Here is a 24,316-nt window from a genome sequence, read left to right on the forward strand (position 1 = left end):
TCTGTACTGTCCTGTATTGACCAGGCTGCCCCTTATGTTATTTAGATCCCCTAGCCTCTGCCTCCTGAGTGCTTAGGATTAAAGGTATGTGCCACCGGAAACTGCGACTTCTTAACTCTGAGATCTTTGATAAGCATTTTTACTTAATTACAGCTAAATATCCTCATCTGTAAAATGGAAATGCTAATACCAGCTTCACTAAATTAAGTGGATTAAATAAATTCAAGGGCAAAGTTTTTATGCGCACAAATATAGCCCAATTCCTGGCATGAGATGAACATTATGTAAATACAGGTTTCTCTTCCCCATTTCTTGACCACCACGAACTTAGTTCTACTTTCTAACCGCAGGTTTCCATGACAACTGAGGAAGAATATCTAAACAAGATATATACATTTCGGCAACATTCAAATGTGATATCTTTCCCCCAGGCTTTAATAAGCGCAAGTCCATACACTGTTTAAGTGTAAAAAATCCAACTTTTATTATCAAACAGCCACCATCACTGAATGGGGCCTGTAGCCCTTGCCTGTGCAAGGAAGCAGGGCCAGGGCCAGAGTGATGACCAGACATTCCCTTTTCCTGAAATGGGAGGAGGTTGTTGTAATGGGAAAAAGAAAGGCCAGAGAGATCTGTACAGGACCTCTTCTGCAAAATAATTGAAGGCAGAGGATGTCATTCATTTCCTTCAGTGAACAGTGAGGACTTTAAAGAACTTCCTGGACATGTTTCTTCTAATCTAGAGCTAAAAGAGTCAGGAGATAGCCAAGGATCTGGGAACAAAACACAGGTGAACAATTTTGTATCTGACCCTGTATTCTCCACATCTACCCTAGGCTTCTATGAAGAGAAGTACACAGCCTCAGAAGGGGGCAGGAGTTTGGCTGGAATTCCCCCTCTGTATTTAAATTTAAGGAAAAAAGAGTTTCTATCTATTCTATGTATTGGTTAATAATCACAACTTCATGGGAACAAGACCTTCCCATATTTCTTAAGACTCTAAGAGACAAATGCTTTGTGTCTAACACAAACTCAAGTAAACCCACCAAGGCTTTTAGCCCCGTGGTCAAAACAAGTAGCCGGAGGACCCAAGCCTATGGCACTTCAGCTGCTGAGGGTGCAATGACAGCTAGGCAGGGGCTGCATTGATTCATAATTTTCTAGGCTTCTTGTCCAGTCCTAATCACAGCCCTTCTTTCCCACGGTTAGTCTGTGTTTCAAATGCGTATGTCTGACGCTGAGGGGACATAAGAGGGACAGGGGGGTGAAGCTCTCTAGGGGGCAGACTAAGCCGACTTCTGGGCTCAGACCCTTCTCTGTCTTCAGGTGGGAGTTCCAGACAGCTAAAGGGCCGGGAAGAATGGGCAGGGATTATGCTACAGGGAGAAGTTCTGGAGTTGAAGCTGTAATCCCCACCCCCAGTACAAGTCTGGGTGCGCCGAACTCCCTGAGCCTCAGTCCTCTGGCGTTCCCGGGCCAGGGCCACAGCAGCATCAAAGGAAAGACTACCCCCATTCCTCCAAGAAGCACGAGACCCCCAAGCCCTTTCTCCAGGAGTCCCATCAAGCCTACCAGGTCTCGGACATGGGCTTGCGGGTGATACGTGGATCTTACTACACATTGTACTGGGCATCTTGGCAAACTGTGGCTTGGGGGGCACTACAGGAACAGAGCGGACCTGTTGGACCTGAACTAGGCTGGAAGCCAGACGCATGCCCACACCACCAGTTGAAATGCAGGGACAAGAGTACAGGTCACATCCCTCAGGACTGAGCTGTCCCTCAGCCTCCATCCCCTCTGGCTCAGATGGCTGTGGAGGGCCTTGTTCCACCCTAGAAGACTGTTCACTGACTTCTTCTGAACTGTCAGCCTCCAGGAACTCTATACCTGGCCCTTCAGAGAGGGCCCCCTCTTCTAAGTGATCACTAACAGCTCTCCTGCCTTCAGTTTCTACATCTATACTTTTTTGTTCCTTGCTGACCTCCCCTTCCTCCCTATCAGCATCTCCTTCTGGACTTCCACTATCTTCAGCATGTCCTTGATCTTCTCTTGACTTGTGGTCACTATTCCCTCTCAGTCCTTCGATCTCATCCTCTTTGTCTCTCTCAGTCTGTTTGTGTTCAACTTCCCAGCCCTCCCCAGGAAGCAGGTACTCCTGGACTGAAAGCTCCGGATCCATTCCAGAGTCTACTGGGATGTCCTCTCCTTTCTCTGCTCCTCCTTTTCTCCCAATCTCTCCTTCCTTCTTGTCTTTATCCTCTTCTCTTGTTTTCTCCATATCCTCAGTCCCTAGACTTGAAAGTTCTTGACCTTTGGGATTTTCTTCCTTGGTCTCTATCTCTTCACTACTCCCTTCTTCAAAACTACCCATCACCATTTGGCTTCTTTGAGCCTCCCCTCCTTCCTCGTCAGCTTCTCCAGCTTCCATCTCAGTCTCTGGAATTGCCTCAGCATCTTCCCTGTTATCTGATGTGCTTCCAGGCTCAGCCTCCTTGTCCTCTTCAGCTTCCCAGCATGCCTGTTTCTCTTCAGCCTGGTTTGGAGGTTGTTTCTCACACCTTGTTGCCTCTTCCTCCAGACTCCCTACACCCTCCCAGTTCATGGGTCTAGGCCCCAGCAGGGGACTCAAGTCATCATAGGCACTCAAGAAGACTTCTTCCCCATTTTCTTCTTCAGGTGTGGGGCCAGCAGAATCAGGGGAACAGCAGCTAGGAGCCAAGACGTACTGTGCATCATCCAGAGACAGATCATCCAGGGGCGGCTCCACAGAGAACTCTTCCACCTGTAGGTATAGCATTGTGGCTAAGAACCAGGTAGCCCTATCCACTCTCTAGGCTACACACTACCCGAATACCCAGCATGGCTCCTCCTTACCTGAGGCCCAACTCCCAGGAGCTCCTCCAGGTAGCCCATCCCAGGGTCGTCCTCCCCAAGGGAGAAAGCTGCTGCTCCTGCGGCTCCTGCGGCTCCTGTCTTGGCCACCTCCCTATCCTCCACCCCCAACCCCTCAGGCTCTGAGCTGCTCAAGTCCTCTAGGAAGGAGAAGGAATCCTGCACCTCCTGGGACAAGGAGTCCTCCAGGGCAGGAATCATATCTTCTGGGCTTGAGTCAGCCAGGGGACCTGGGACTGATCTTGGCTCCGACTTCTCATCTGTTGAAGGAAAGGTAGTTCCAGAAATCTCAAAGTCAAGGTCAGGCCCAACCTTTTCTGATATGGGTGTTTCTCACACTGATATGCTAGGAGCCCAACACTCCTTTATATAGTAGATAGTCATTCTGGTCTGAGACAATGAGCCGTGTAGACTGACTACTTAAAGCTCTCTTCACTAGTTTTCACTCAAGTGCCAAGCACTATGGGTTGTTTGTGTATTTGTTTTTTGGGTTTTGTTTTTGTTTTTCTTCAAGACAGGGTTTCTCAGCTGGGTGGTGGTGGCGCACACCTGTAATCCCAGCACTCGGGAAGCAGAGCCAGGTGGCTCTCTGTGAGTTCGAGGCCAGCCTGGCTACAGAGCTAGTCCAGGACAGGCTCCAAAGCTACAGAGAAACCCTGTCTTGAAAAACAAAAAACAACAACAAAAAGACAGGGTTTCTCTGTGTTGTTTTGGTGCCTATCCTGGATCTCATTCTATAGACAAGGCAGGCTGGTCTCGAACTCACAGAGATCTGCCAGGCTGTGCCTCCCGAGTGCTAGGATTAAAGGTGTATGCCACCACCTCCTGGCTGTTTGTTTTTGAGGCAAGGTGTCACTACATAGCACTACTTGGCCTGGAACTGACTGGGAACACCAGGCTGGCCTCAACTCATAGAGATCAAGCTATCTCTGCCTCCTAAATGTTGGGATGTTGGGATTAAAGGTATAGACCACCATGACCAGCTCTAAGGATAGTGTTTTATATATATATGTGTGTGTGTGTGTGTTGTGTGTGTACACATATTGATTTTTCGAGGCAGGGTTTCTCTGTGTAGCTTTGTGCCTTTCCTGGAACTCACTTTGTAGACCAGGCTGGCCTCGAACTCACAGAGATCCGCCTGGCTCTGCCTCCCGAGTACTGGGATTAAAGGCGTGTGCCACCACCGCCCGGCATGTTTTATATTTTTATAATGAAATTTTATATTTTCCCTACAGAATAAAATGTTATGTAGAGGGGCTGGATAGATGATTTGGTTTATAAAGTGATTGTATGTAAATATGAGGACCTGAGTTTGATCCCCAGAATTCCTGTGAAATAACTCTGGGAAAGTTGGTGTGCTCTTTGTAATCCCAATGCTGGAAAAGGGGGACAGGTGGGTCCATGGAGCTAGTTGGCCAACCACCCTAGTCTACTTGACAAGTTCCAAGCCAGTGAAATACTCTGTCATAGAAAAGAAAAATGTGGACACCATCTAAGAACAACACCTAAGGTTGTCCTCTGGTTCCGACATTGATGCACACACGTGCACTGCAACTTCCCTACACACAAATACACTCCAAAAATAGAAGGAATATTATGGAGGATGTTGTACCACATCCTTTATTGAGACAGGTCTCCTGTATCCCAGGCTGATCTCAAACTGTGGAGCTGGGGATGACCACAACTTCCATTCTTCCTATCTCCCAAGTGTTGGATTACAGACATAAACCTCCATACCAGGTTTATGTGGTGCTGGGGATCAAATCCAGGACGTGGTGTGTGCCAGGCAAGCACTGTACCAACTGAGCTGCATCCCCAGCTCTTTATCCTCATTTTGTATTAACAAAACTGAAGCTCAAAGCAGTTTGTCCAAGGTCTCACAGCTAATAAGTGGTACAGACAAAATCTGAAATCTGTCTTACTTAACTGTCCTATTTACCTCTATCCTATACAACCCTCAGGATTTCTGATCAGTGACACTTTGGGAATAGGAATCTGAGCATGAATCAGATCCTAGCTCTTCCTACCTAAATCAGCAGTTTAAGATAGTTTTCACATTCTACTGTTGTAAGAATAACAATACTTGCTGGGCGGTGGTGGCACATGCCTTTAATCCCAGCACTCAGGAGGCAGAACCAGGCAGATCTCTGTGAGTTCGAGGCCAGCCTGGTCTACAGAGTGAGTTCCAGGAAAAGCACAAAGCTACACAGAGAAACCCTGTCTCGAAAAACAAAAACAAACAAACAAACGAAAAGAATAACAATACTTATATCTTCATTTTATGAGAAAATGAAATGTGCTAATACCTTCGAAGTGCCTAATACAGTCCTCAGCACATATTGGCAAGTGTTATTTAGGTCTTAGTGTTAATGTTGTAATTAGTGACCCTTTTGTTTGTTTTCTCGAGACAGAGTTTCTCTGTGTAGCCTTGGCTGTACTGTAACTGTAGACCAAACTGGCCTCAAACTCTGAGATCCTCCTTCCTCTGCCACCCTGGAATTAAAGGTGTGTGCCTCGACCACCCAGTGACTGAGTCCAAGTCACTAACTTTTGTACTTACCCATACTTGTATGTATTTATTAGGTCCCTTCTGTGTCTGGCACAGACCCCTATTCTTGGGGTAGGTCAGTGATTTGAAGCCTGGCAGAGATCGCGTGTTTATCTCATATAACCTAATAATATTACTGGATTCCTAAACCCTAAGTCTATCTCCAAGGTTTATGTCTGTAATCCAACACTTGGGAGATGGGCAGGCAACATAAGATGGTGTTCAAAGCCTAAAGGCTGAAGCCTCTGACCTTCCAAGGCTACATCCTCAGCACCAGAACGTCAACCTAAAGTTCTAGATCCCTTTCCAGCCCTCGGCAATCTCCAAATTCTCACCTGGGGGGCCAGGTCCTGGGCCTGGACCTGAGGCAGGGCTTGGCCTGGGCTGTAGGGCGGGGCACTCCAGGCCTCGGGTCAGCCTGGCCAAGGAGACATTAGAGATGATGTTTGGAGGTACACTGAGGATAGAGGTTATGTGTAGGGGGAGGTTGACGTTGTAGGGGTCTGAGATGTGGACACCGGCACAACGCTCTGCACGGCTGCTACCCGAGGCCCGAATAGCCGGCCGCCCAGCTCGTGGAGTTCCTGGCTCAGAATTCGCACTGCCCGGGGTGTCGGCCTCGGGCTCCTGTTCACCCTCTGCTGCATCCATAGAATTATTCTCCAAGCTCTCAGACATCAGTGAGCTTGGCTGAGGACTGCTGGGCCCCACCAGCCCCTCGGGCTCTGTGGAAGGGAGACAGGGTCACTTAGTTAGTAGCCTCAGCTCCAAAGAGTCCTGACAGCTCAAATAAGACCTCAGCAGCTCTGTTCTCTTTATTCTAGAGGTAGGATGATTGGGAGGTACCAGACCCAGCTTCCTTTGCACCCTACTGCAAATTATCCACCCAGTCAGCAGGTCAAAGATCATACACATACCTGATGGATCCTCTTCCCTGTCTGTAGATACGGTCACTAGCAACCGTGTGTGTGTGTGTGTGTGTGTGTGTGTGTGTGTGTGTGTGTGTGTGTGTTTATATGATGGGGAAATGTCTTTCTGTGTACTGTGAATATGTGTGGCTCTGATTGGTTGATAAATAAAGCTGTTTGGCCTATGGCAAGGCAGCTTAGAGGCAGGCGGGAAATTAAAACAGAGAGAAGAGAAAGGAGAAACAAGGATATGCTGCCAGCCACCGCCATGAGAAGCAAGAGGTAAAAGTACCGGTAAGCCAGGAGACACATGACAAAGTATAGATTTATAAAAATGGGTTAGTTTAAGATATAAGAACTAGATAACAAGAAGCCTGCCATGCCCATAGTTTAAAAATAATATAAGCCTGTGTGTGTTTATTTGGGTCCGAGCAGCTGTGGGGCCAGCAGGTGAGAGAGATTTGTCCTGACTGTAGGCCAGGTGGGACACAAAAAAACATTCAGCTACATTTACATCCTCCTACACACATACCCAGAGTCTCCAGGTACAAAAACTCATGAATATACCCACAGATGAGACAATAGGCTTATCTATTGGAAAATTTGGCATCTGTCTTCAAGACTGGTATATAATAGGTATTGATTGATTTTTTTTTTAAATTACTGGACATGGCCACATTTATAGACATACCAGCCTGCATCATTACTGTCATAGCACATACACATACACACATAGCCACTAACACCTGTACTTACCGTCGATGGCCCCAGCTGCAGCACTCAGTGAGTCCATGCTCTTAGCTGGCCGCAATGTCCCCTTGTTGGATTTTTCTTCTAAAAATATGAATGTACATAGCACCAAGACCTGGCACACCCTCAGCAGAGCCCCATTCCCTCATCATCCCAGACCTACCCCTGTCCTCAGCCCTCAGTGGAAGTTTACGTTTGGTCTCATGGCCAGAGCGACCCAGATTGAAGATAGATCGCCATTTCCTGACCTTCAAAGACCCCTTTCTCCTGCAGAGAATGGAGACACAATTAGGAGTGGAGTCTGGGTGGTCAGTGCAAGGGAAGACCCAGGAAGGAGGCCTTACTTGTGTTCTGCAATCTCAATGATAGTGTGGTAGGGCCGGATCTGTGGAGGTCCATCGCCAGCCTGCAAGATGCTAGGCAAGTGGTAGGGAAGAGACCTGGGCATGAGGTCCTCAGAGCTGCCCGATGCCCGGGCCCCTGGAAGTGATTTCCATCCACTCTCCAAATCTGCACCAGGTAGGAAAACAAGAAGAACGGGCTAGCCAATAACAGAGCCAGGAAAGGAACCTCTAGTCTCCAGTCCAAACGCCCTCACCAGCTACCAGGCTAAGGATATATGCAGAGGCTCTTGGAGATAGATAGACCCTCTCTGTCCATTTCAGAAGGGGTATTCTCAAGTACGAAGAAGGCCAGGAGATCCAAAGACATTAGCTTTGGCATCCAAGGTGGTGCTGCAGAAGCTAATCCGTATGCTAGGTTGCCAACAGAAGAGGCCTGCTCAAATCCTAGTGGTACTAATCTTTCTCCAGTGTTCTCTGCATGTGATCATCACATACCTCCCTCTGTGAGAGACACAGTCTTCTACCAATAAGATGAGGAAACGGAATTAAGTGACTTTTAAGGTTCTCTACAGTCAATCATAGTCAAAACCATAAAACAGCTAAAACTCTTCCTAGCAGGGAGTGGTGATAGGTAATGGGCAGAAAGGACACCGACCAGAGAGGGAAGCACCGCCAAAGAGCTGGTCCACGTGGGTGAGGATGAACTCCACAACGATGGACTGCACACGCACCTCCATGAACGCTGCTGTCCCGTTGAAGCCTGAGGCCTCTATGTCCTTAGACCTGTAAAGATGTGGCGTTAGTCCCTTGCACGTCTCAAAACACTTTCTTATCTAAAGTCTTCCTGAACACACACACACACACACACACACACATACACACACACACACACACACACACACACACACACACACACACACACGAGAAATGACAGACAAGGTCTTATTATGTAGCTGTGGTTGTAGTTGCCTAGGACTCTCTGTGTACACCAGGCTGGCCTTGAACCCACAAAGATCCACCTGCCTCTTCCTCCTGAGTGCTAGTGTTAAAGTCATGTTACAAAATGCTCAGCCTCTGAAATACACTATACTCTCTGTTCCTTGTCCTTACCTCCATTTCGACCTTTTAAGCCACAGGTACGATTCAAGTTCAAACACCACGTCCCCCAGGAAAGCCATGGTAGACATCCTCAAACAATCTCTCCTCTCCTTTCATACTTTTTGCACAGCAGCACAAGAGGAAGGCTATGAGAACTATTATAATTAATAATGCTTTGTGCCATAGTGAGTGATATACAGGCCAGTTCTTGAATAGTTTGCTCAGGAAATGTTTGGCAAAGACCAACATTCTAGTCCCCAAACCCCACAGCACAGTGTGAAGAACAAAGGCCTTGCTCTTAAGAACTTCACTTGGTCTCAGTAGATTCTATACCTGGCTACTGCTGAACCTTTCTGCCTTCCTGTATTAACAAGACTCGCCCAACCCCACCCTTTCTTCCTGTATTAACAAGACTCGCCCACCCCCACCCTCTCCAGTGTACCCACACAACCACATCCACTTGGGTATATCTTGCTACACCAAAGTAAGTCTCCCAGCATCTGCACACTGCTCATACACACACCCACCTCAGCAGGTTGGGGGCCCACACAATCGCCAGATTTCGGGCATGCATGTTGGTTTGGGCACTAAATGAGGCCATGTGGACCAAGTGTCTCATAAGGAACTCCAGCGTCCTGCAGAAACAAGAAAGGGATCCCGAAAAAAGAAAACCTGAAGCAGGGGTAGGCTGGGACCTGAAAACCGGGAGAGACAAGCAAGGCTTGGGCTGTAGGTGGGGAGGGGTGGGGTGGGTGGTGTCTCTGGAGTACAGAAGGTAGAACCCGACACACCTGTAGTTTGGGGCAGGGAGTTCTTGAAGCACATCTAGGATCTTGATCAAGCGTTCTGGCTCTAGCTGCACTGCCACTGCCTCCTGATTGGGGACAAGGGTATAAGAAGGAGCCGTTGACTCAGAGACAACCGTCTTGCTTCTCAGAGGTCCAAATTAAACGTTCAGAAATGATCTATTGCTATGTATTCCACAATGGCCCCACCGAGATCTTCAAGGCACCATAAAATAGTGAAAATACCTCAGGCTGAGGATGGTAGCACGTGACTATGATCCCAGCACTCTAGAAACAGAGGCTAGAGGTATAGACCAAGAGCTTGGATGTAGCCCAGTGGTAGAGTGCTCGGCTAGCATGCACAAGGCCATTGTTTCAATCCACAGATCCACCTAAAGCTTAGGACTTTTGGGCCCACAAATGACTGCTGAATCTTATTTATATTTAATAGTCTGTCTTGTGACCTTGAGCAACTCACTGCTATTCCCCTGCCTCAGGGTCCAAACTGGACTGTTGAAAGCTGTCTGGGAGGGTGATATGCCCAGGCTAGTCTGGATGAACTAAGCAGGCTGTGGTTGCTATTCAGAGTTTCAGTGTTGCTGCACTCAGTAAAACGCAAGCTCCTTTGCCAAGCAGATGGGGTTTTGCTATTGCCCAGTCTAGGCTCAAACTCTACGCTCCAGCAATCCTTCTGCCTCAACCTCCCAAGTAGCTAGATCTTTAAAAGTGTTACTCAAATCAGGACACCATTTTTTGTTGTTGTTGTTGTTTGGTTTTTGTGGGGGTTTTTTGGTGGTTTTTTGTTTGTTTGTTTGTTTGTTTTGTTTTTGTTTTGAGACAGGGTTTCTCTGTGTAGTTTTGGTGCCTGTCCTGGATCTCGCTCTGTAGCCCAGGCTGGCCTCCATCCAACTCCTGGCTCTGCCTCCCGAGTGCTGGGATTAAAGGCATGCATTACTACCACCCGGCCCAGGACACCATTTTTGTGTGTTTTCTCCTCCAATGCTGTTTAAGATACAGTGACAGTTGATGGAGGGACATTCCTGAAAATACTTTTGTTATGTAAACAGCATTTTCGTTCTCTTAAGTGTAGGGAAACTCTGGTCTAGGTGCTTTCCAAGGCCTCCCAGCTCCGACAACCTGCCCTTTACCTCCCAAGTCTTACCACTGTGCTTTGTGAGGTCTGTAGGCCTTAGGGAAATACAGCATAGGGAGAAAATGAAGACAACAGGGACGAGGGTTGACAGAGGTGGCAGGGGCTTGAAGAGATCTGAGAAGGAGGGGCCTTCTTCTCAGTAACACTTTACCGTCCCTCAGGATCCCTAGGATGGTGGCTGGCATATGATAACCCCGGGATGTCAAAATTGAAGTGGCGGCCTTGAACCTTGTCTTCCACCCTCCTGCCTCTCACTCAACTCACAGCAAATTTGTCATAAAGCCGATAAGTGAGGAGAGGATCTGGTAGTTCTCTGAAATAGGCCTTGCACAAGGAGGAGACGCAGTGAATGTCCTGGAGGTAAACGTCCCGCCGAAGGTCGGGCTTCCGCTCCGCCTCGAATTCCTGCCTGGGGAGGTGCAGAGTGGTCAGGAGGGGTAAAGGTCAGACAGAGGTTATGGAGGGAGAAGTAGGATCTATAGAGGTCAGCTGCAGGCAGGGTCATGGTCCAACACATGTGAGACTCGGAAGGAGACTGTTAGAATGTACACATACACATGTATATACATTATATGTACATACATACATATATATTCACTGGCATATTTACATGTATTTCTATATATGTCAGGAAATATTAGGAGTTGCATATGTGGATATGTAGATGTGAATGTAAAGATGGGTGTAGAGGTAGGTGAGTGAATCTGTGTATGACCAACCAGAGATGCATGATTAGCAGCAAAGAGGTATGTAGGAATCAGGAGACATGAGCAACGGCCTTAAATGTATCTTTCCTTTTTCCCTTTTGTTTTTTTGAGAAAGAGTCCCATTATATAGTTCTGGGTGGCCTGGAACTCAATACATAGACCAGGTTGACTTCTGACTCACAGAGATCCATTGACCTCTGCCTTCTGAATGCTAGCATTCAAAGTGTATGCCACTGTGCCTAGCCTGGGTGTAATCTTTAAAAAAAAAAAAACAAAAAAAAAAACCATATTAAATATTCCTGCCCCCCCCCCCAAAAAAAAAGGGTTGGGGATTTAGCTCAGTGGTAGAGCGCTTGCCTAGCAAGCACAAGGCCCTGGGTTTGATTCTCAGCTCAAAACAAAAACAAAAACAAAAAAAACTTCCTGGTCTTGATTAGATTAGCCAGCAGCTGCTCAGATATGGCACCTAAAGTACCAACAACCAAAAGGAGAAAATAGATAAACTGATGACCAAATTTTCCTGAGACAGGAAGATTTCCATGAATTTGAGATTAGCCTATGCTATATAAGTCCTAGGCCAGTCTTAGTTACAGAGTAAGACTGAAGGAGAGAGACAGACAGACAGACAGACAGACAAGGGACTGGGGAGATGTCTCAATTGATAAAGTGCTTGCTGCATGAGCATAAGGATCTGAGTTTAGATCCCCGACACCCATATAAAAAGCCAGGCACAGCAGCAGAGGCCTGTAAGCTCAGCACTGGGAAACCCCAGGAGTTTGCTGGCTGGTCTGTCTAGCCTGATCTGAAAGCTTCAAGTTCAGCAAGATGCTCTGTCCCCAAAAACAATAACAGCAACAATGTAGGGGACTGGAAAGATGCTCAGCGGTTAAGAACGCTGGCTGCTCTTCCAAAGGACCACGGTTCCATTCCCAGCACCCATTTGGTGCCTCGCAGCCATTTGTAACTATAGTTCTGGGCCTCCTCTGGTCTCTGTGGGCACTAAGCACACACACGGTGCACAGGCAGACACAAGGGCAGAACACCCATACACATAAAATAAAAAATTTTAATAAAAATAAGTTAATTTGAAAAATAAGGTGATTCAGGAAAACAAGTATCATTGATCTCTGGCCTCCACACAAATGCACATACCCATACAAACACATACGTACATAGACCATACACAAAAGAAGAGAAAAAGGAACATTTATGTGTCAAAGGACACTATCAATAAAATGAACCCTGGGTTCAAAATTCCTGCTACCACAAAAGAAGAAAAGGAGGAGGAGAATACCCACAAACTACAGATGTGGAGCGGGAAACGCTGCTCATCACACATGTGATGGAAATCTAGTACTCAGCCGGGCTGTGATGGCTCACTTTAATCCCAGCACTTGGCAGGCAGAGGCAGGCAGATCTCTGTGAATTAGAGGCCAACCTGATCTACAGAGTAAGTTCCAGGACAGCTAGGGCTACACAGTGAAACCCTGTCTCAAATTAAAAAAATAAAAATAAAAACCTAATATTCGGAACATACCATCTTATTACAGTTCAAGAATTTAAAAAATGATTAAGCAGAAGCATAAGGTTTGAATAGGTGTTTCCCAAAAGAAGTGCTGAAAGTGCTCACCTCATCTGTAGCTGGGGAAATGCATGCATAGTCACAATGACTTATCAGTACACGCCCACTAGGATGACTACCTCAGAAAGATAGTAGCAAATGTTGGCAGGGCTGTGGAGAAATTGGAACCTCCATACATTGCTAGCAGGGATGTAAATGATACAGCTGTTATGGAAAACAGTTTAGTAGTTACTTTTAAAAGTTCGACATGAAGCCGGGCGCATGTCTTATAATCCCAGCACTCAGAGGCAGAGCCAGGCAGATCTCTGTGAGTTCGAGGCCAGCCTGGGCTACAGAGTGAGTTCCAGGAAAGGCACCAAAGCTATACAGAGAAACCCTGTCTCGAAAAGCCAAAAAAGAAAAAAAAAAAAAACAACTGAAAATGCATCCATAAAAACTTAAACATGTTTGTAGTAGAATTATTTATAATAACCAAAAGCAAAAGGTAGAAACAACCTGGATAGCCATCAACTGATAAATGGGTAAAAAAAAAATGTTATGTAGCCATGCTGGAAAATTGTATTCATCCATAGAAAGCAATAAAATACTAGTACATGCAACAGCATGCATGAACCTAGAAAGAACTCAGAGTGGAGAGCCAGATTCACAAAAAAAAAAAACATGTATCATTGGTTTATTTATATGAGATGTCCAGAACAGACAGATCCATACAGACAGAAAGTCAAGATAGGTGAAGGGGAAATGTAGAGATTTTTTTGAAGGATGGTGACATGTTCTGGAATTAATGATGATGTTTGCAGTGTTGTGAATATACTAAAAACTAACTGATGCAAACATTTTTAAGTGATGAATTTTATAGTATGCAAATCATGTGTATGTGTATGTATTAAAAGCAGACTGTACATGTGGGAATGCAGAGAGTATGTGTACTGGGGGAGTGAGCTTGGGGTGCCCACCTTCCCTGACCAGACTTTGGAGTCTCTCCTTGGAATAGTCTCTAACATCTGTGCTTCCTTCTCCCACTCTCCCTTACCCCTCCTCCAGCTTTCCCCAGCAGCTTTTGCCATGGCTCCCTGGCCCACAGAGCCTCTCCGCTTTGTCTCACTCACCGGAGCTTCTGGATGTTAGAGGAGACCCCTGAGAGGCGGTAGATCCCATCCACCACTCCATACTCTTGCACAAATTCTGCACAGCTTCTCAGCACCTGGGGCACTGGGGACACAGATAGGCAGAGAAAAGAAAATCTGAAAAGCTAGAGACTGTAAGGGGTCTGAGAAATGGCAGCATCATGGAAGAGGGTTCACGGAGATTAATTAAGGGCAAAGCTTATGAAATAAAAATCTCACTGGAAAGGTTCTTACAGGTGATCAGACTCAACTCACCTGTCTTGGTCTAATATTTGTATCCCGTGGTCCTGGAGTCTCAGCATAAACTCCTGAACTTTGAAGAGGAAATCACTGCTACTCAGTATTAACTCTCTCAATGCTATCTCTTTTTCAAAGATTAAAAAAACTTTTTAAATTATGTGTATGCGTTTGTTCAAGGTAATTTGTGTATAGCACTGGTGCCTGCAGAGGCCAGAGACATCAGATATCCCTGTAGCTGGAATTGTAGGGGCTTGTGAGGTGCCCAGCATGGGTTCTGGGAACTGAATTCAGATCCTCTATAAAAGCAGTAAGTGCTTTTAAGCACCAAGCCATCTCTTCAGCCCCATAACAGAAAGCTCTATAACAGGCTTTCTCTTTGTTCACCAACCAGCTCCCAAATTATGACACAGAGAATAATTAATTATGAATGCTTGGCCTTATCTTATGCTTGTCCCACTAGCTCAAAACTTAATTCAATCTGTTTCTCTTCATCTACATTTGGCCTCAGGGCTTTTTACCTTTCATTCTGTATGTCCTACACACTATCAAGCTGGCTGATGGCTGCCTACCTGGCTGGCCCTGGGCATCTCCCTCTTTTTCTCTCTCATTCTCTCCTCCTTCTCTCTCTCTCTCCTCTTCCTACTTATTCTTTCTGCCCACTAGCCCCACCTATCCCTCTACTGACTAGCTATTGGTTGTTCAGCTTTTTATTAGGCCAATCAGGTGCCTTAGGCAGGCAAGGTGAAACAGCAACACACCTTTACATTGTTGAATAAATGCAGTATAAACAAATGTAACATCTTTACATCATGAAACAAATCAAGCATAAACAAATATAGCACATCTTTACACAGTTAAACAAATGTAACATAAACAAATGTAACACATCTTTGCCTAGTTAACATAGTATTCCATAACACAGCTCTACCTCTATTTGTTCATTTGTTTGTTTTAAGACAGGGCCTCATGGATCTTGGCTGGCCTTCAACTTGCTAAATAGTTGAGGAAGACCTTGAATTTCTGATCCTCCTACCTCTACTGCTGTGGAATAATCCTTCTGTACACTGTGTGAATATATGCCACTATGACTGGCCAATAGCTGAACAGAATAAAGTTAGGAGAGAAAGCCAAACTGAGAATAATGGGATGAGAAAGGGTGAAGTCAGAGGAGATGCCAGCTAGCCACCTAGCAAGCAGGACATGTAAAAAATGAGGTAATAAGCCATGAGCCATGTGGCAAAGCATAAATAGAAATATGGGTTAATCTAAGTGTAAGAGTTAGCTAGTAACAAGCCTGAGCTATTGGCTAAGCATTTACAATTTATATTCAGCCTCTGAGTCCATTATTTGGGACTGGGTGGTTGAGACAGGAAAACTGCGATTTCCACTCTACTTCCTCAGTACTGGGATTACAAGTGTACAACATCACATTCAATTTGTTTGTTTTTGAGAGTCTCACCTAACCCAGGATGACTTTGAGTTTGCTGTGTAGTTGAAGGTGACTTTGTATTTTTAATCCTACTGCTTCTGCTTCCTAAATGCTGAGATTATAAGCATATGCCCCCATACTTGGTTTACATGGTACTGGGATCAAACCCAGGACCTGTGCATGCTAGGCAAACATTCTGCCAAACAAGCTACATCCTCAGTCCCTCTTTTTGTGATATATACCCAGTAGTATATCTTGTTTATTATTTAAGTTTTACACAGAAAATGATGGGCTAGGGTTGTAGAACAACAAACCATTTAGTACAATAACCTTACATTCTATTTTAACAGTTTATATATGTTTTACAGCTTATATATAAATCCAGATGACAAAAACCTTAAACATTAATTAGCTTAAAGATAAATAACTAAGCTTGGCATAGTGGTGCACACCTTTAATCCTAACACTTGGGAGGCAGAAGCAGGCAGATCTTTATGAGTTTGAGGTCAGCCTGATCTACAAATAAAGTTCCAGGACAGCCAAGGCTACAAAGAGAAACCCTGCCTCAAACAAAACAAAAACAGATAAATAATTAAGAAACACAAAAGAACTGGGTGATGGTGGCTCATTCCTTTAATCACAGCACTGGGGAGGCAGAGCCAGGCTGATCTCTATGAGTCTGAGGCCTACCTTGTCTACAAATTGAGATTCAGGACAGCCAGGACTGTTACACAGAAAAAGCTTGAATTTGTCTTGAATCACCACCACCCCCCAAAAAGAAGGAAACATAAAAGAAAACCACCTCAATTTAACTTTAACTATCACTATTCATATTGCAAGAAACAAGAAAATATTCAAAAATAAAATTATTAGGTAAATCACAACATAAAACGGAGAAGTAAGATATATAGTATCTCTTTGTTTGTTTATTTTTGTTTTTCAAGACAGAGTTTCTCTAATTAAAGGCATGTGTCACCAATGCCCGGCTAGGTAAATGGTATGTCATTAATAATCTTTGTGTGTGTGCGTGCATGTAGTTTTGGTGCCTGTCTTGGATCTCACTCTGTAGATCAAGCTGGCCTGAAACTCACAGAGATCCACCTGGCTCTGCTTCCAGAGTGCTGGGATTAAAGGCATGCGCCGCCGCTGCCGCCACCGCCACCACCACCACCACCACCACCCGGGTTCAAAATAATTTTTTTTTTTTTTTTTTTTTTTTGGTTTTTCAAGACAGGGTTTCTCTGTGTAGCTTTGCGCCTTTCCTGGAACTCGCTTTGGAGACCAGGCTGGCCTCGAACTCACAGAGATCCACCTTCCTCTGCCTCCTGAGTGCTGGGATTAAAGGCATGCGCCACCACTGCCTGGCATAATATTTTTTAAAAGTGCAAAAAATTGTATTATCTCTCCTGACCCTGGGCCACCACTGTGTTACTAGACTAATCTCCTTAAAGATAATATTGTGGTATTTCTCCACAATATTATCTTGATATAGTATTAGCTATGATAGTGTCTCAAAAACAAGTATTAAACCCTAGATAGAAAGCCGTGTAGCCTCGTGGTGGCCCATGCCTTTGATCACAGCATTCAGGAGGCAAAGGTAGGCAGATCTCCCTGAGTTCGAGGCCAGCCTGATCTACAGAGCTAGTTGTAGGACAGCCAAGGCTACACAAAGAAACCCTGCCTCGAAAGAAAAAAGCAAAGCAAACCAACCAAACAAACAAACAGACAAACAACCAACCAACCAACCAAACAAACAAACAAACAAAGCCACACAGCCAAAGGTAGCTGTGAGTGCAACCTAACTCAAACTATAAACTCTCCACATTTTAAATCCTAGGCTATATAAACACCCAGCCTACTCTACCCAAGTACCCATTGATGATCTTAAAGATACAGAATAAAATATGAGTTCCTCATCCTGGGATATACAACCTTCACAAACCAGGTCTTGACAAATTCTATGACTGAGCGAGCCCTTTGCTAGTCCATAAATAAGCCTGGGTACCATTCTTCATGGATGTGGCTTGGATATGCTTTTTCTCTCAATGGTTCATGAGCTGGAGGCCTGCTTTCCAGTGTAGTGATGTTGAGACAGGAAACAGTTAAGAAAGTGGGGCCTAGTGAATGATAATTAGGTCATGGGGCTCTCTCCTCGTGAATGAATTATTACTGTCTCTTGGATTTTGTTGGAGTTTGTTTGGCTTTTTTATTTTTATTTTTATTTATTTATTTTTGGTTTTTTGAGACAGGGTTTCTCTGTGTAGCTTTGCACCTCTCCTGGAACTCACTTGGTAGCCCAGGCTGGCCTTGAACTCACAGAGATCTGCCTGGCTCTGCCTCCCAAGTGCTGGGATTAAAGGCGTGTGCCACCACTGCCCGGCTTCTTTTTTTTAAAACTGTGTGTGTTCTCACTGTTTGAGACATGGTCTTTATTACTAGCTCAGGCTGGCCCTTAAGAAGCTCCTATACTTTTCAAGTACTGGGATTATAAATGTGTGCCACCAAGGCATACAATGCTGTACCTCTTTGGGGTGGAGTGGGTCTTGTTTGACTGGATCAGAGAGTGGATTATCATAAGCAATGCCACCCCATGCTCCTGGTCCCTTCTGTAGGCAGAGAGTTTTCTTTCCAACTCACCATATTGTGACATATCCAGGGGTCCCTTGCCAGGATGCCAACATATGTTCTCTGAAACCCTCAGCCACTATAGTCGTGAGCAACATCAACCTCTTCATAGCTTCTCCTTTTTGAGGTATTTTGTAGTACAAAACTGAATAAGGTACTTGTTTTATTCTCCTGTCTGGAAATACCTTCCCCTCCAATTGCTTGGTAAACTATTACTCAAAGTATCTCAAGCATCACCTCCTAGCTGGGCAAAGTAGCACATGCCCATAGTCCTAGCTCCTTGGGAGGCTGAGGCAGGATAATTACTTGAGCCCAGGAGTCAGGGCCAACGTACAACACAATGAGACCATCTTTTAAAAAAAAAGTAAACAAACAAAAAACTGAACAAACTAAACAAGGGCTGGAGAGGTGGCTCAGCAGTTAAGAGTGCTTGCAGGAAAGGACTGGAGTTCAGATCCCCGGAATCCATGTGAATTCATGTAAAGGGGTTGCAATTCTAGCCTCACAGGGTAGAGACAGGAGATGCCCCAGAGCAATCAGGCTGATGACACTAGCCATATGGGTGAACTGTGGGTTTGACTGAGAGACCCTGCCAAAAATAATGTGGTGGAGAGTGATGGAAAATGATTCCAAATATCAGCCTCAAATCACCACACACACACACACACACACACACACACACACACACACAAGCACGCACGCACGCACGCACGCACAAGAATAAGACAAAAGTAAATTAAAAAAAGATCACTGTTGATTCTGAACCCTTTGCCTATATCTATTTTACAGTTCCCATAGTCCTTTGCTCATCTCAATATATATATATTTTTTTTGTTTTTTTGTTTTTGTTTTGTTTTTTGAGACACGGTTTCTCTGTGTAGCTTTGCACCTTTGCTGGAACTCACTTGGTAGTCCAGGCTGGCCTCGAACTCACAGAGATCCACCTGGCTCTGCCTCCTGAGTGCTGGGATTAAAGTCGTGTGCCACCATTGCCTGGCTTCATCTCAATATTTTTTAAAAATGTATTTAATTTATATGTGTATATGCATGCATCCTCTATGTGCATCATGTGCATGCAGCTACCTGAGGATTCCAGAAGAGAGCGTGGAACTGGAGTTACAGGCAGTTGCCAGCTACACTATGTGGGTGCTGAGAACTGAACCCAGGTCCTCTGTAAGAGCAGCAAATGCTCTTAACTATTGAGCCATCTCTCCAGTCCCCAATATTACAGTACTTACTACATTTTATTGTAAGTGGTTGTATCTGTACCTCCTGACAAATGGTACTCACTTGTCAGAGAATCATATCTCTCACTGTGATGAAACATAAGGTACTCAAATGTTCATTAGATTGCATGATGAATTAATTCAGAATTATGTCAGAATATGAAGTCCCTTAGAGATTTGATAAAGGATATTGCATTTGACAAAACTCTGAGTCTTGTTAACTGGAACTCACCAGAGAAATTCCTCACATATGTCAGTGTCAGGGAAAGCTGTGTTTCTTCTCAGCTACCTATTTTTTGTTCCCTAAAAGCCTTGTGAGTTTCATATGACTTTAACCACTACACAGTTCAAGGCCCAACCCCAGCAGCCACATAGAACTATCTGACATGCATTTCTGGGTGCTACTCTTTCCAATTTCCCTTCAATTCAGTTTCTTCGGTTGGTTATTTGTTGAGTTGGGTCTCAGAAGTCAACCCAACTTTTTTGTTTGATGTTTGTTTGTTTTGTTTTTCGGGACAGGGTTTATTTGTGTAGCAGTCTTGGCTGTCCTGGAACTCACTCTGCACACCAGGCTGGCGTCAAACTCACAAAGATCCACCTGCCTTCCCAAGCTTTTTGTTGAACAAACATGACAGAAAGCCAGAGTGCAGAATATAGATAATAATCCCACCAACCACTGGTTTTCATCTTTCTTCCCGTGACCTGGTTTTCAGATCCTTTGTTTTTTTGCTCATAACCGGAACTTAGGTAAGACAAGAAAAGAAACATGGAGGGTAAAAAAAAAAAAAAAAAATTAAGGAAGTCTTTGTTTTCAGGGTTTTGCATGTGCTAACACGCATCATCCTTAGAATGAGGGGCCTAGGACATTTGCACAATGTCCCTGGAGTGAGTGGTTCCTAAAATTTGGGCCCTTCTCATCTCTCCTCGCCTCACTCCAGGCTCAGCCATGTGGATTACTGTTCACGCCTTCAGAACCTGCTCTCATTTTTCCATGGTCCCCCTGTCCTTAGTTCTGCACTGGATGCAGAGATAAGGCAGCCCTCCTTGTTGAAGCTGCTGGGTGCCTAATGCTGCATCACTTCTTTTGACCACCACATTACTCTGCTGCCTCATAGCGTGCTGGCTGGGCCTGGTTAGTGCACACTTGTAATCCCAGCACTCCGAGCCTACATAGCAAGAGAATATCTCTAAATAAATTAGAGAAGTATCAATATCCCACTCTCATTTAGACTCCTAGGTTTAATCTAAACCAGGTTTTCCTGTCCTGTTCTTTTCAGCTGATTTTCAACCTCTGGAGTAGGTCTTTACAGAGATGGGCGATCTTCAGGAGCCTGAGCCATAAAGGAAATGGGCCGAGAGATAACAGGGTCAGAGATGGTGGAAGTGCAGATAGAAATCAGAGAAATAAAATCAGAGATGTAACCCAGAGACAAGATTGGGGTGATGGAGTCAAAATGATGTGACGGATATGGGTGGAGTCAAAGAAGAAGGACCTACAGTGAATCAGAAACCGAAGCAAGGTTTCTAAGTGTATGTAGGACTAGGGGGATGGAAAAGATTCATTTAGGGGAAAAGAGTTGAGGAAGAGGTCTGAAGTCGAGCAAGGGTGTAAGGATGGAGAAAACCAAGATGATCAGGGAATATCAGTACACCAGGAGCAGATGATCTCACTGGCCTGGACCTTCATTTTCTTGCTGAGTATTGGGCTAAAGAAAGAAGCTGTCATCAACTAGCCTCACTCATCCCTAATGCTTTCCACCTCTCTCACCAGGATGTCTTGGGTAAGGGGAGGGGTTCTCACTGATGCTCTGGTAGCCAAGATTCATCTCTTAAGCCTTGGGATCAGGTGAACTTCTGATAAGGGACAGAAGGTATTTCTCACCTGCTCTGGGTTCACCTGCAATCAGGAGCCACTGGCCTTTCATTATTCCTGAATCTCTAGAGAGAATCCCTTCACCTGCTGGGAATGGTGAGTCTGGGAACCACAGAAAGGGAGTCTGGGCTGTCTGCAGGTGATGGGAATCACAGGAAAGGGCTGAGCCAGGATAAGGAGGCTGAACTGAGGGTTAGTCAAGAGCTACAAGAAATCCCCAGTTAAGTCATATGGTTGTCTGTCAAGAGTCATTGTCTGGTGCTGGCTAGATGGCTCATCAATTAAGAGAATTGTTCTTTTAGTGCACCCACATGGCAGCTAACAATTTTAACTCCAGTTCCAATGAGAATCTGATGCCCTCCTCTGGCCTCCATGGACACTGCACACACATGGAACACAAACATACCCACAGGCAAAACACTCATGCATATAAAATAAAAATAAATAAAATCTCAAAAAAAATTCTTTTTGATCGTGTAGTGCTGATGAGATGGCTCAGAGAGTAAAAGATGCCTGTCACCAAGCCTGAAAATCTCAGTTCAACCCCTGAGATCCACATGGTGGAAAGAGAGAATCCAATTCTAAAAGTTGCCCTCTGACTCCTACATATGCACCCTGATACATGTGGACACACACACACACACACACACACACACACACACACACACACACTGACTCCTACATATGCACCCTGATACATGTGTACACACACACACACACACAAATAATAATAATAATAATAATAATAATAATAATAATGCCTGCCAGGCAGTGGTGGCACACCCCTTTAATCCCAGCACTCGGGAAGCAGAGGCAAGCAGATCTCTCTGAGTTTGAGGCCAGCCTGGTCTACAGAGTGAGTTCCAGGACAGCCAGGGTTACACAGAGAAACCCTGTCTTGAACAACATCAACAACAACAGCAAAATACGGTCTGTGAGATGGTACGGTGGTGGGTAAAGGTACTTGCCACCAAACCTGATGACTTGAGTTTGATCCCTGGGACCCACAGGATGGAAGGAGAAAACTGATTCCCTCAAGTTGTCCTCTGACCCCCACACCTGCATTGGAACTAATATGCCCCTCCCAACATGCACACAGAATATATAAACAATGTGGTAACTTTAAAAAAAAAAATCATTATCAAGAGTGGAGTGATCGTAAAGGAGCCAGGGCTTGCTCAGTGAGAAGAGGAAGGCACAGAAAAGTCCACCTCAGCTGTAAACACTCTTTCTTGGGGCCTGGGCTTTCCCTTAATGGAGGCTGGTAGGGATGGGGCCCTCTGATGGAGGAGAAAAGGGGAAGGAGGTGTTTGGGGACACAAGGGCGGGGCTAAGAGCAGGAAATGAGCTGGGAACCACCATCACCCTCCCTTCACTGCAGGCACCACAACCAGAGAAGGGGACAAAGAGGAAATGACAGATTGGGGTGGGGTGGAGTGGGGGGTGCAGAATCATGCCCTTTTTTGTAAGTCGCTCGGTGTGCTGAAAACAAGCTGGGCAGTGTAGTCCAGATAGCTCGGTTTCAAACCAAATTAAGACATGGTTCTGAATGCACGCTGGGCAGAGTGGTGCGCCAGGGATTGTCCCTGGGCATGCTGGCTTCCAAGCCCACTGCATAGTAAGCCAGGGAGGAACGAAGGAAGCTCCAGACAGTGCCCACACCCCCTCTTTATTGAAGCTTCTACTCCCAACTTCAAACCAGGGCTTAGGCCATCTCCTTCACTTTTCCTGTGTTCCCCACATCAGCAGCTTCTCCCCTTGCCCTTCACCACAAACCCATTTCTTCTTTGCAAGCCATCTAAAGAGGGTCACTCCTTCCCCCCCACACCCTCCTGTGGCCCAGCAAAGGTGCAGAAGGTCCAGGTCCCTTGTCCCTTGGTGCTGTTCTTCAGCTAGGATGCCTCCTTCCTCTCTCCCCAAGCTATATCCTCAGACCTACTGGGCCCGTTCCCATCCGAGTCTCCATTTATTATTCTATCAACTCTCTCTTCAGCCATTCTTCTGGCATAGGACCTCTGTTCCCACCCTCTGTCCCATCTCCACCCTGTCACCTGATTCATCTGCATCTCTAGACTTTCCAAATCTCACCATTAACCATCTTGTTCCCTTGGACTTCCCATCCTCCCCCTCTCAGAGACCTGTCCCCTAACTATTTATTACAGAAGGGAGCCTCTCTGCCTTCTCTGAGCTACATTTCCTGTCTTGCCTGTACACAGGTCTCATGGATGGTGACCCTGGGCCACTGGGTCCTAGAATCTGATTCTTCCCAATGGACCAAATCAAGCCAGAGAAGACAAACGTAGTGTCTGCGTGGCAGTCCATGCACCCACCCAGCTTCCCCCCGGCTCCAGTTGGCCCCTTACCGTCCTGGCCTGAGTGCTGTAGATGTTCCTGTAAGTCGCATCCAAACACTCTTTCCTTGGGGTAGCCTTTCTTCTTTCCTTTCTGCCGAGACTTCATGGCCAGAGCCCCAGGGATATAGCCCCTCCACCTCTGTCCCCCCAAACCTTTGACCTACCAGTCCCCCATGGAATCCCAGTCAGTAGTTGGGTTTGGCCCGGCCCCAGAGGGGCAGGGCTCCAAACTGGAGGTGGAGGGTGGCCTGGGTAACGGACAGCAGCACTTGCCTCTGGGGGCCCCCAGGGCCACACGGAAGTGGATATGGAAGAGGAAGCTAGCAGAACCCTGGCATGAAGCTGTGTCTCGTGGCCAAGCTGAGCTCTAGCCCTTCTCGCCCTGAGCAGCTCTAGGGGGGCAGGAAGCTGTGCAGCTCCTCAAACCCGCTTCCTGTTAGAGCATCTTTGCAACCACAGGGCCTGGGGTGGGGGTGGTAGCTGACATTCACATCCTCATCATTGCTGGGACTTCATCCATTGGTCACAAAGGGAGGTGATGTCAGAACCCTGGGGTGGAGTAATGGTGCCTGGGTTGTGAGCAGGTGGCTGGCATTTCTAGAGACCAAAATTCTTGGGCGGGACAGAGAACTGAAGCTTGCCGGTGAGCAAGGCAGGAAAGGACCGTACAGAATG

At 45.9% G+C, this 24,316-nt stretch overlaps 1 protein-coding gene across 1 annotated transcript; it reads right to left on the bottom strand.

Annotated features, from left to right (window-relative positions):
* Positions 1-482: 482 nt before the first annotated feature.
* Positions 483-23,937, bottom strand: Arhgap30 (Rho GTPase activating protein 30). The gene is made up of 12 exons (XM_036202377.1): positions 23,651-23,937; positions 13,877-13,979; positions 10,743-10,887; positions 9,332-9,414; positions 9,068-9,175; positions 8,098-8,225; positions 7,443-7,608; positions 7,262-7,365; positions 7,105-7,182; positions 5,776-6,165; positions 2,875-3,152; positions 483-2,782 (listed from the first exon to the last, which is right to left on the bottom strand). Exons 1-12 carry the CDS (start codon positions 23,745-23,747, stop codon positions 1,184-1,186), a joined length of 3,279 nt encoding a protein of 1,092 aa, XP_036058270.1. The 5' UTR covers positions 23,748-23,937; the 3' UTR covers positions 483-1,183.
* Between the last annotated feature and the right edge of the window lie 379 nt (positions 23,938-24,316).

Source organism: Onychomys torridus, chromosome 11 (genome assembly GCF_903995425.1).
Source record: "Onychomys torridus chromosome 11, mOncTor1.1, whole genome shotgun sequence".
Lineage (NCBI taxonomy): Eukaryota > Metazoa > Chordata > Mammalia > Rodentia > Cricetidae > Onychomys > Onychomys torridus.

What these genes read in the sequence shown, in the direction of transcription:
- Arhgap30 (XM_036202377.1), bottom strand. Translation starts at nt 23,747, where the DNA reads ATGAAGTCTCGGCAGAAAGGAAAGAAGAAAGGCTACCCCAAGGAAAGA. An exon ending in GGCTTTATGACAAATTTGCT is followed by an intron (nt 9,415 to 10,742) that starts GTGAGTTGAGTG and finishes GTCCCCAATCAG; the next exon opens with GAGGCAGTGGCAGTGCAGCT. An exon ending in TGGCGGTGCTTCCCTCTCTG is followed by an intron (nt 7,609 to 8,097) that starts GTCGGTGTCCTT and finishes TACCTGGTGCAG; the next exon opens with ATTTGGAGAGTGGATGGAAA.